Consider the following 13,020-nt stretch of genomic DNA (forward strand, 5'->3'; position numbering starts at 1 on the left):
GGACTTGAAGACATAATATTGGGATTTGTTGGTTTCTGGTTGGAAACACACACACCAGAGGTAGAGAGAGAGAGCAGCAGTGGCTGAGCCAGTTAGAGAGTGAATGGAGAGAGTGAGCGGCTTTAGCGAAGACAAAGTAGTGAATCAGGGAAATAATGTTATATTCTGATTGTTCCAGGACAGTTACAATGTAAAGCACAAATTAACCAGCCCACACTTCCACACAGTTCTCCCGATTCTGTGTGAATACCTGAAGTGCACGCTCGGGGGTCCGCTGTTTGATTATCTGCTCTGCCTGTGTGTGTGTGTGTGTGTACACGTAGCTCAGCCCCACCCTCAGTCAAACAGACAAGCTCTTTATTAATAGACAGAGAGCAAAAGAAAGAGACAGCAATGCAACCTTGTCGGTACTCTCCGACTGTTACTGGCTGCCCAAAGGTTGAATTGAGTTGATTTAATATGTTTATTGTTGTTAAATGGTTTTGAAAAAGGGAAAAATGCTGATCACAATCTCTTGAAGCCTGAGGTGGTGTTTTTAAAATAGCGCGTATTGTCAGCCAACAGTTCACGTCGACAGTATTTCAGTATTTTGCTCACAATGGTATAAACAAGAGAAAAGCAAAGCAAAGCCTGTTTGCCATTTTTTTTTGCCTGATAAGCTCCTGTTATATCTGAGTTACATAACAGGCTTTCGCTAATGTTTATTCATTTGCGCTGAATTCTAATTAACCAAATCCGTGATGATTAATTCAAGTCAACCTGCTCAGATGAGCCTGAAAACTTAACTTCCAATCAAATGGATTAAAATGTACACCGTAATCAACAATTCAAGTAGAATTACTGGTGGAAGCTGTGGTTGTAGATCTGTTGTGTATCTGTTCTTCTCATAATCTGAATATTTAAATGATTTCAATAGCGGACCAACGACGTGCCTCGTATCCTTGGTTTCACAGTTTTGTGTGTGTGTGTGTGTGTGTGTGTGTGTGTGTGTGTGTGTGTGTGTTTGTGTTTTAGATCATCGAGGCACTGGAGCAGGACGAACAGGCCCAGAAGCAGAAGTTGGCGTATAAAGTGGAGCAGATCATCTCAGCCATGTCTGCAGAGAGCTGAGACAAACACACACCTATATACATACACAAACACATACAGTATGCACACACTACACACTAACACACACACACACGCTGAAACATAAAACAACAGAGGAGTTATAAAACCCAGCTGCAACACACATCGGGACGGAGCAGTGCACATGAAGGAACAAATTAGGTGCATGTATGCATACATACAATCAAACATTAACACTTACACACACTGACACACACCCACTTGCAGACTCAATGGACCTACTGTATAAACAAAGACACACACACACACATGCATATAAATATATATACACACATACAGTTGTACATACAAAAAAAACCACTGAACACATCAAACAGCGGATCGTCCCAAAGCACGACTTTTGAATCCAGTGTCATCGGTTTTTTTTTTTCAGAAGAAACTCCAGCAGGCAAACATCCAACGTCTAAAAAGGCTCCTGGGGAGGGAGGGAGAGACAGAGGGAGTAAGAGACACAGAGAGAGAGAGAGAGAGAGAGAGAGAGAGAGAGAGAGAGAGAGAGGATTTGGGCCATCACAGTTGCTGAATTCGCAGCCAATTCTTTTCCGCTGGGTAACGGCTGGTCTTTGTAGTGGGTACTTATACTAACTGTGTGTGCGTGTGGCCTGGCTGGAGCTCTGAAGAGAAACAGCGCTTAATAAAGAATGACTCAACTTGAAAAGTCACTGGAGGAGCTCGACAAAGACAGGAGCCAATTTAATGGGACGGCACATGTGGTGAGAAAAGACTCGACGTACTTTTTTATATGTCAAAGATGAAGGACGCTTATTCGCACTACATATCACGGGGCTTGGAGTGACACCGCCATTCAGAGATGTGTGACTTTGCATTGTTAAGCCTTTTTGTCCTGTTGCCTTTAAAAAGGCTTTTTTTTTTTTTTTAAAAGAAGAAGAAGAAACTAAAGACTGGCATCATTGCCTTTCATTCCCCCCTCACCTGAAGCTCCCCGTCATAAGTTAGGAAGTAAGGAAGATTTTCCGACTCTGCTGGGGATTGAACCACACATACACAAAATTCATCACTGACAAGGTGAGGGTCCAGCTCTTAAATAATAAAACGCTGAGAAGGCATTACCTTCAGATGTGAAATATATGTAGAGATATTTCCAGACCCAATCCCTGGCTTTTGTGCCAAATTTAATGTCTCATGTTTCATTCATGTTAAATGCCCCCCCTCCGTAGAAGCCATTAATAATACACGCCATTGTACGGAAAAGATCCCATTTGAGATGGGAATTTTTTTTTTTTTGTACAGTGATGATCTATGGACCACCAATTCAACCATTCAAAGATAAGTGGAGACCAAATTGAACTGTAGCAGAAAGCATGATTAATGACACTATAAGTCTGATCAGATTAGCCTAACCCCCGGCCAACAGCGCCGCCGCTGCCCCTCCTCCTCCTCCTCCTCCTCCTCCTCCCCTTCCCCGCCTCATCAGTCATTGTTTACATTTAAGGCGTGATACTTGAAATGCACCGAGTGTACAAGATGTTAAGAAACACCTGCTGCTCCGGTGAGCTAATCTGCTCGGATTAAGTTAGATGAAGGCTCTGATGCCTTATTGATTTTTCCCCAATGAATCCACTTTGAACGTAACCTGGAAGTCAAACGTAGGAAACGTGCCGGAGAAGGATTCCAAACCCGGGGGACGGTTGAGCTGCAACGGGGTGAAAGCTCAGTGACAGGTGGATGTTCCTCCTATTTCGGGCACAGAGTGGGTATGTGGTTAATGGTATGTGCTCGGATCAGCAGGTTGGTCCTTGTAAAGTCCATTCATTAAAAACATCCGTTTGTCGCTTCACGGCGCCACCCTCGCTTTACATCCCGACTGTTTCCATGCTCCGGCGTCCGACTTTTAGTTTTGCGCTCAGATGTACATTTTACCCGACTGCTTGTTGTCTTCTTGCTGCTGTATTTATAGAGTGCCATATCTAAACTTTTAAAAATGATTATCACGATGAAATATTCAGCCTGAGGCGTCGCATCATTTCAGGGTTGGAGTTTTTGATTGTTTGTGTTTCACCCATTGCGGCGGTGAAAGATAAACTTCTTACTGTGCTTGAGGCTGTTTCATTGCTCCACATTAATAAGTCACTGTCCATCAACGTCTAGCCCCGGTCGCCAGAGGAAAATATTGGTAGTTTTTCACATTTCTGCAAACCACAGATATGTTCAAACATGTCATAAAACATTCACATCTATGTGAGGGGGTGATGGCGGTGTCACAGCTAGCCGAGACGACCGCCAAGCAAGACACCACTGTTCAAGCTGGCGGGACGTTTCCAGCTGTGTTATTGCAACAAAACCAGATTTTACGAATTATACGTCAGGGAAATTTCCATGCATGTTTTGGCGACAGAGCCTAGAAAGCCATGATCTTTCCTACACCCACACAAAATACGACTGAACCAAAAGAAACATAAAACTGCGACATATCTTGGGTTCGCAGAAACGTACGCGGCCAACGTTCATTCTGGCAACCGGGCTGCAGTGTCATTCCCGAAACGCTGCTCTGTTTTTTTTTTTGTTTTTTTTTTACCATTTCAGTATCAGTGGGGTTATTGTACTCCCCACAGGACCTTGACTCATGCTAATCTAGAAGAAACAAGAGAAAAATAAGATAAATAATAATTACATTTCCTGTTACGTGTTGAACTGTGACAGAGGACTCATCTGTTTCATGTGTGGTTTGATGATGATAATTTATAAATGTGTTGTGCAATAAACTGTCAGACATTTAAACTGTAATGTTTTTTAAACTATATATTATTGTATAAATATTGTACATAAAGAACACTCCTATTTTGCAAGCGAAAAAGATTCACTTTGTACTGTTGTTATACATTAAATGCGCAGCTGATGAAAATGATTTTTTTCGCCTGGTTCCTTTGTGTTGAATCCTAAACTGAAGGCCTGGTCGATAAAAACCACTTGTCCTCAAACAGCTTCATTCATATGGAGAGCACGTTTCTATTCCAGACTGTGCAGTAATGACTTTAAATCCAGCATTATATAAAAACCAGGTCATAACTCACAGAATCAACGGAGTTCTCTGACACCTTCGTTTTGTACTTTTCAGACAAAATGTCTGCTGCTGTTAGACGTGAGGTCATTCGTAAGCCAATCTGAATTCTGCCACACGTAACTGGGTGATCTATTCTTATTGTGTTAGCGGACCGCTCGCATGCTAATTTGATAGTTAAACTATTATTGGGTTTTCATGGGAGGGCTCTTAATGCAAGACAGTCGTGTCAGAGATCAACCCGGAATTCCTTGGGGTACATCAATCAATCAGCGTTTGTACACGGAAATTAACATAATGTGATGGTAAGCCTCCACTGACATCTGCACGTATGGAAGATAAAATGCTTTTTTATCAATGAGAGAATGCATTATCTGACTAAAACAGAACAGTGACCCTGTACACTTGCAGATACTGCAACACTCGAAGCACTTAACATAAATGCATCATTGATCATTATAATAGTTAAGGTATTATTTTTTTAGTTTCAAAGTGGGGCGGCTGTAGCTCAGTGGGTAGAGCTGGTACACTAGTGATCGGAAGGTCGCTTGTTCGAATCCCGGCTCCCCAGGGGTGGGACTGAGATACATGTCGAAGTATCCTTGAGCAAGATACTGAACACCAAATTTGCTCCTGATGTGCAGTTGGCACCTTGTGTGGCAGCCTCTGCCATCAGTAAGGATCCTGCGATGAGCTGGTGACTCATCCTGGGTGTACCCTTTGACAATAGCTAACTGGAATTGGCCCCAGTCCACCCTCGACCGCGACCCTCAGGGAAAAAATGGAACGGAAATGTAAAGTTTGCGCATAGAGTAAAATAACAATATCAGAATGTGTTGTCGAAAATGTAAGATCAAGCGGACAGTATAGTGATGTGAAAAAAAAGGGCACCTGTAAACACACTGTGATGAATAAAACTGGTGGAGTTACCCTTTAACCTGGAGTCAGCATAGGAAATGCAGATGGAGGAATCACTTCCAGCTTGTTTATCTTCCACAAAAAAAGGGGGGAAATACGTACGTCAGGAAGTAACAGGGTCTAAAGGAAATATATGGTTTACAGTTGTGGCCACAACTAGTTATTGCGGTCATGTCTAAAAAATGCAGCACATCGCGCCATTTAAACCCACTTTTATTTTACAAAAGGAGCTTGTAAAGCAACAAACAAACATCCTGGAGAAATGTACTACATCCCTTTGATTTGACGTGAAAAAAAAGAAGCCATGTGATGATGAAGAGCCTCTCATCACTGAAGAGTAGCTTCACACTGTGACAGTATTTGGTATGACGTGAGCATCATATAGGGGCTCCTGAGCACTTGCCATAAGGAGCCGGGAATTCATTATTCATGTTTAACCCCCGAGGCTCTGGACGAGCAGAGCAGAGGGGCGGGGAGGGGAGGAAGGCAGAGGGGGGAGGAGGAGGAGAAGGAGGGTTGTATGAACATCCAGGCCTCCCAACCCGTACCTGTCAGATCCAGGTGGGGGTGTCATCGGTGTATTGAAGGGTCCTCTGTACACCTGCCAGGCTCTAACCCATCGTCTTCCCTCTCTTCTCTCATTGCTTGTCAGAGTGCCTGTACTCAGCAGCCAGCAATCCCTCCCTACTTACTACACACACACACACACACACACACACACAGAGGAGGATCATTAAGACTCCAACCTCCCGCACTGACAGCTGAGCGAGCCGCAGGATAGCTCCTTGATAGACTGGATGGTACCAGACAGGTTTATGGAGCAACTACAGCCATTAGAAACCCATTATTCTTCAATCAATCCCCGACACTTGTCATAATATCTCATTCTGTTTCGCCCGATGATTGATGCGGCTACATTATAGAACAGACGCAGAGTAAAAACAACAGCACGAATGCTTAATTTATGTGGAAATCGCCGGCCGTACAATGCAAGGTTTATACTGCGTAGATGCTCAGCTTCTCCCGCCGCCCCGAGCGCTTGATTCATGGGAAAACGGACCTTACACGCAGACTGCAGATCTTGAAGAATAATTCAGACTGTGGCTCAAACTGTGGAAGGAATGCTGAATGGAGAAAAAATGAAATAAAAAAAAAGGCCTCGGACTTGCAGCGTGCACCTTGAACAAAGCCGGCAGAGTTTGTCTTAATAGTCAATGTACGATTCTCTGCTTCAGTGTCCTTCACCTCAGCGTGGGAGCTGGGCTATCATATTATCAAATGCACAAAGTGAGGTAACATTTCTTTATGCTTTTGCGCATAGAAACGGCGGAGGACATGATAACAACAGCAACACTTATGGCACTGCCAATAAAATATGATCAGATTTTTCGACTGCGTGTCCGAGAAAAATGATTAATTCAAAAGCTACTACAAGGAACTTTGATATTTTGTTCTGTTTGGAGGCCCCTGTTGGACAAAAGCGGTCAGAACCAGAAATTATAACGTGAAAGATAATCGACAACTCATTCATTTACCATCATAAGTGACAGAGAAAAGCAGCAAATGCAGTTGGACATTTTTGCATGAAAAATGTCTGGCACGACTAATCGATCATCCAAATCAGTTGGCGATTAATCTTCTCGTGATCGACTAAACGATTAATCGACTAATCGTTACGGCGCTACTCGGTGGATATAGACCCAAACATCTCACGCCTGTGTTTACTCCCGTCCAAACTTCCTCTTCCTGTACAGTGAGGTATCAAACTCCCTTGAGCGCCGCTGAAATGCAGCCTCGAGGCGATTGAGGTCTGCGAGCATCGCTCTCCCGCCGCTTTAATTAAATGCACACTACATTATCAGAGTGCACACAATCAAACAGGCGCTGATATGTTTGTTCTTGCCAAGGACAGCAGACAGCTGTCCAAATCAAGTTAAAGAATCCCTGATGGCCACAGTACCAGCCTCTATCGGCAACAACTTGCCTCAGGATTTACTGGATGAGCTAATCCGTGACGGCATTTTATTTCCCCAATTTGCCGGAGCAGTTTCTCTTTTGTCCACCACCGACGACATGGTCACTTACAGACTGCGGTCATAACTGCCGTCATCACTCACTGCCAACGTTAACAGCTGGGTTCTTTAAATAACTGCAGGTGGAAGCTACACAACGTATACAGTAGGAGGCAATAAATCAAGGGCTTAATGATGTACTGATGGAGCTGGTGTCCAGTAAGGTGGATCTGGACAAGGACACCAGTCTACTGGTGCCATCTCCTGGACAAAGTTGTTATCACAAGCGAGGAGGTCACCTACGACAGCAACAGGATGAGCATTCTTCATTCATTCGCTGTTGACATCAGTTTGGATGGAAAGAGCGAGACGGATCATGTGAGAGGCTGAGAAAATGTGATTTAGGAGGAGGGCAAAGGGTAAATCAGTGACAAGAAGTGTCTGTTCCAGCTCTGCAGCCTGAGGGCGGGTTCTGAACATCTGCAGAGCGACGGTCCTGTAAACAGTGGTGAGAGAAGAAGTGCTCGTTACCTAAAGTCGCTACAAGGAACTTTACATTTTGGTTTATTCTGTTGAGTCCAAGGACAGAGCGAAACAAAGTACACTTGGTTCAGTGTTGTACTGTACAGGCAGACCACAGGGCAGCTTCTTTCCGCAGGCTGTGAGTTTGTCCTCTGCAATCCATAAATATAGATCTATTTGTCCGGACTGGTCTGAGTCCTAACCCGTGACAGTTATTAAGAACAAGAATAAGAACTACTTACAAACAGCCTTCTTCTTCTTCTTCTTCTTCTCGCTGATGGTCTTGTTTGTTTATTTAGCGATATCGGCATTAAATTGAGACTGTTTCATAACTGGTTTAAAACTCTATGTTGTACATTTAGAAGTAGAACTCACACTTTAGTAAAAACATAGTAATTTGCAACAACATGTACTTAAAGTATTAAAGTAGAAGCACTCGTTCTGCTGTAAAATGTTCCCCGATGTCTCTGACATTATCAGATTATTAATACAGATGCGTTAATGTGCATGTAGCTCTGAACTGGTCAAGGTGGAGCTAGTTTTAGTTTTATAAACAGAGAAGTAGTTTAGTCCAGTCGCTCCTAACCTAGGGGTCAGGTCCCTCCGCAGGGTCACAAGATACACCCGGGGGGCCATGAGATGATTAACGAGAGAGGAAGGAAGTGCTTCTGCTATGTGACTGTATTGTTTTTTACTGGACGTTTCTCTAAAAAAAACCTTTTACAAGGAAAGAAACAACTTGACGTATTAGATTTATGGCAAATGAATAGGGCGGCACGAATGGTTTAGAATTTGTCCTTTCACAAAGTTTATTAAGTTCCCCATCGATTGAAGAGTTTTTAAAATTGCTTATTCGTCTTTGACAGTGTGGGGATATATACGTTATAATTACTAGTAAGATGAGATCACTTAGAGCCCAAACACCTTTGCATCTCTTTTATTTTCTGGCTGTCCTTTCATACTGCCCAGGACACAAATTGCGCACACACTGCTAAGAAACGTGGTCAGATGCATCCTGAACCACCCGCTAAATGTGGCCTGAGTGGATCTCAGTGACTCGTTAATGCATCTTGGGTGCATTTACACCTGTACTGAGAGCTGGTCACCAGTGATCGGATCACTCACGATGCTGATGTTGATTCCAGGTGTAGGCAGGCTCTCATAGGCATCTGAAACATGAGACAAGGCCCCAAAAAGACCATTTTGAAGAGTTCACCACTAAACCAGAAATTAGTCTTTAACAAATGATAAACAATATCATGTTTCTCGAGGGGTTCTTAATCCAGCAAAGTAAATGTAATGCAGCAAAATCTAATAGTTCCCTCTAGAATAAAATGAAGTAGACTGTGTGGAGTAGCATAAAATTGAAACATACTGTATTTACACCGCTGTCTGCAGGTCATGACACAGAGATACTGAGAACCCTGAGGCTGCAGGTAAGCCACGCTGAAATGTCCCCACACAGTTTGTTTTGGGTAGAAGTGACTTCATCAACACAGCACTTCCCTCCATCTGTCGTTTCTTTTTCTTCCCGCTCTCCCGATGGCAGAGCCCTCGCTGCCCAGCCCACAGAGGTAACGGTCAACATTTGCTGCAGTTTGAAATCAAATCCCCTCCCACTCCTCCTCCTCCTCCTCCTCCTCCTCCCAAAACTTCCCTCCTTCTCTGCCTCTCTCTCTCCTGCCCTCCTGAAATCACTTCCACACAGGCTCCCTCCTTTGCAGCCAATCGGTGAGCTTTGTGGGATTTATGGCTCCCATTTTCAAAGCTCCATAAAATGTGTATTCCAACGGGCGTGTGTTTCTGTGATTATTGTGTGTGTGTGTGTGTGTGTGTCCGCATTTGTTGATACAAATAAATGAATCGAAACTGAATTAAGAAAACAACAAAATGACATGTCGATTGCCTTTTCGTCTTCTCTTGCGACTGAAGTCAAAACAGAACCATGAACCTCTGAAGATAAAATGTTAATTATGAACGGCTGGCAAAGAAATTCTCTCCCCACACAATGTTGTCACATTAGGAGAGTTGTTGTTTTACAACTTCCTGCTCAGAGCTCTGCCCAGGGCACGGACAAATAATCCATTTTTGGTGAACTTTAGCTCTCAGACTGAATAAATAGCGATCACTGCTGCCACCGCAAAACATTTCACAAGATTTACATTTTGAACAAAAGCTGCTGTCTTTCATCTGCTGCTGAACTTGTGTTTTGTCAGTAAAGCCCCGAGCTCTGAATGTGGAAAACTAATACAAAGAAATGTCTTCAGAGAATATAATTCATGACATTTTCTGCTAATAAGCCCTCTAGTTAGTGAGGGGAGTCTGCCATTTAAAGTAGCCAAGTGATTCGTCAGCCAAGCCTCAGTGATCCTGGGGGCGTCCAATTAGCAGCAAAGACTTCCATTACTGCAAAATAAGACTTCTCGGATCAAACACCGCTGACCTTTTGCCTAAAATACACCCAAGAAGTGAAATATTTTTGTGTGACTCAAGTCGGGCTGGTAGATGAACCTTAATCCGCACGGCAGAAAGTAATTAGTACTCATCGCTCAAAGCTCACTGACACGTTAAAAAATGTGCTTTCTCAATATTTATCTTCACCATAACTGAATAAACAAGCTGTTCTCTGAGGAAAATAAAGTCCTCAGAACACTGTGTAAAGTTAGAAAGTTGGCAGGGTCCGCCACGTGTAAAAGTAAAAAAGTAAAACAGCATGAAATTGCGTCGTCCTCTAAGGTCTGTTTGTTTATTCAGCCATAAAAAATATAAAATAAGATAAGAAATCAGTGTCCTCCGATCAAAATGTCTTCCCCTAAACTACACACTGAGTAAAAGTGTTTGTTTATTGAGCTGGTGACTACAGCAGTTGGAGGTAACTATCATTTTTTCAATTCCGAGTTCCAAGTGCAATTGAACGCAGCATTTATTTCCCTAAATACGACTACAATAAATACGACCGCTCAGCTCACAGAGCCCTTTGACTCGACTATTAGACTTTAGACTTTTATCCATCCAACATCGGGGAAATTCACTTGTCACAGTAGCAGGTAGACAGACACACAGACATACAAGAAGGACAAGATTTAAAAATATTAAAAAATACTAAAAAAGATTTAGATTAGAGAGAAAAGATAAAATACAGAAAGGACTATATGCTATGTGCGTTATATACATTTAAATAAAGTGTCAGAGTATTGCCTTGTTGAAGGTTGGACGCAATAAATAAATACAGTGTTTAAATACAGTGTGTCATGTATCAAAAGTTAATTGACACCCGCCAGCCAATCAGAAGCGAGTACCCACCCAGGGTATACAATACACATCAAGTGTTGTTTTCTTGTTTTAGGGTTTTTGATAAGAAACAGCTGTGCATGTGCGAATGCATATGATTTGACTGTACAAAAGAGAAGGAAAGACAAGAACGAAAGGCTGCGTGCAAGTGTTTTTTTTGTGTTTTTTTTAAAAAGGCATGTTGACAAAATGTTCGGCAACAGCTCAGGATTTTTGCGGTCTGTAAAGTATAGGGGGCAAATCTGAAGGGAACTCCTCGTGAGAACGCACGAGCACAAAGAAGCACAACACTCCTCTTTTTGATATCCAAGCCGGTTGCCTATATCCTCCTGAGACGGCTCCATCATACTTCTCACACACAAGGCACGGAGCTGGAAAAAAAGCGTTAAAACACACTCGCGAGCTAAACCAAAACACACACTGCTGTCAGAAATAATCTACAGCACGAGCAGATATATGATGATTGCACTGTACTGTTACTGAAGAAACAGTGCGGCCGCTAAAAAGGGGTAAAAGGGGGCCGTGTTTTTAAACGCCGTAAGCTGCAACAGATGTGCAGAACAGTCAATATTCTATAAACAAATAAAGCCATATGAAGCCGGGCCTATAGGCTTTAAATCACAGGACGGCAGTGGTAGAAATGTTTTCCAGATTGTCTTTCTGTGTGAGACGATAAGGAGGAATGCTTTTACTTAACGCAACGCACCGTCTGCGTCGGACTTCCTGCCCTGCGACCGTGATGATCTTCTTCGTGACACTTAAAACCAAAACAATGTCTCAAAAGGAAGACGAGAGAGGAAGCTGGGCGTCTACTGATGGACTTCCGATGCAGAGATTTATTATGCCTTCCGAGTTACAGTGACACAATCGCATTTCCCATATTTAAGTTACAGAAATAGCTACAAAATGAAGCAACACAGCTTTGTGCCAGAGTGAAAGAAAGAAGAAGTGTACAAGGAGAAATAAACAAACGGATAAAGAAGAGACGGCCGGGCTTTGTCCTGCTGCTCTTTGTTGAGGGTAAAAGGTCCGTTCTGCGTGAGATGCTGCAATTCAGGAGGAGTCAAGTAGCAGAAATACTTAACTAGCTAACAGTCTAATGAATGTTTTACTGGGGTGACATGACTGCTGCTGTCCAGCTGTGGCTGCCGTAATGGACACGCTGCTGGTTTTTCTCTTGGGGTTTTCAGCAAAGCTCATCTCGAGTCACAGCGAGGGGCCAATTGCCCACCTCAGCGCCCCGCTGTTTCAACTGAATGTTTGATAGGGGTCTGGGCAAGGAGGAAGGAGGGGTAACAGGGAGGAAATGGGGTGACGGGGGGGGAGGAGGAGGAGGAGGAGGAAGATGGGGCCATGACTGGGACAAGAGGGACTATGGGCACTGGGACTGGTCTCAAATTACAAGGCCGTTTCCCAAGAATGGTAAAGATGTAGCATCGGTCCAGAGTTTCTTGACTCGCTGTTGCTTTTTACTTTTTGCTGTCGAGAAGGGTGGAGCTTTTTCTTTCTTTTTTTTTTAACAAGTCATTTAGCATACCTTCACCAGTGGTTCCAGATGTGGGATTTTACAGCGAGCATGAGAACAGCTAGCCAAAGTGCTAACAAAAGTAAAGCAAAGATCCTCAATCTGCAGGGGAGGGGGGGGGCTGGGGGGGCTTTCAGGACTCTGAAGTGTGAAAGCTTTCAGCAGGATCCTGCGGTGTCTTCACCAGAGGGACGGCTGCTGTTGATTGATGGCCTTAGTGAGTGGTGGGGGGGGGGGCCCTTCGGCCCACTGAAACGGATTAATATCATTAGCATAACAGTGGACAACACTTTTTTGTTTTGAGCATGATATTCTGCTCTGCGGTCTATCTCCGTAAGCCTGTTAAGAGCCGGAGTGTCACCGCCTATTGTCAGCCGTCACCTCTCATTGTGGAGTGGATTACTGCTCCCCTCCAGACAGGGTTCACAGCTCAAGCAGACATTGTAACCCGGCGGGATGAAGTAATGAGCGCCGATCACTGAAATGGATTCCGCACATGCCTCAGCTTAATTATGGCGGATTCAAGCACTGAAGCTGCATATTTAGAGTAAACATAAAAAAAACACTGATTGGTATTTAAAGAATGCTGGATTTTTTTTTATTTT

The 13,020-nt window shown here is 43.4% G+C and overlaps 1 protein-coding gene across 3 annotated transcripts in view; it reads left to right on the forward strand.

Moving 5' to 3' along the window:
• The window catches only part of LOC115582754 (plexin-A2-like), a 91,590-nt gene extending 87,596 nt beyond the window's left edge, over nt 1-3,994 (forward strand). For all 3 annotated transcript variants that reach the window (XM_030418931.1, XM_030418933.1, XM_030418932.1), the window contains exon 32: nt 1,015-3,994. In XM_030418931.1, coding sequence (XP_030274791.1) covers nt 1,015-1,110 — 96 coding nt within the window. In that variant the 3' untranslated portion in view covers nt 1,111-3,994. The remainder of the gene's footprint in view (nt 1-1,014) is intronic.
• The last annotated feature ends 9,026 nt before the right edge of the window (nt 3,995-13,020 follow it).

Source organism: Sparus aurata, chromosome 6 (genome assembly GCF_900880675.1).
Source record: "Sparus aurata chromosome 6, fSpaAur1.1, whole genome shotgun sequence".
Taxonomy (NCBI): Eukaryota; Metazoa; Chordata; class Actinopteri; order Spariformes; family Sparidae; genus Sparus; species Sparus aurata.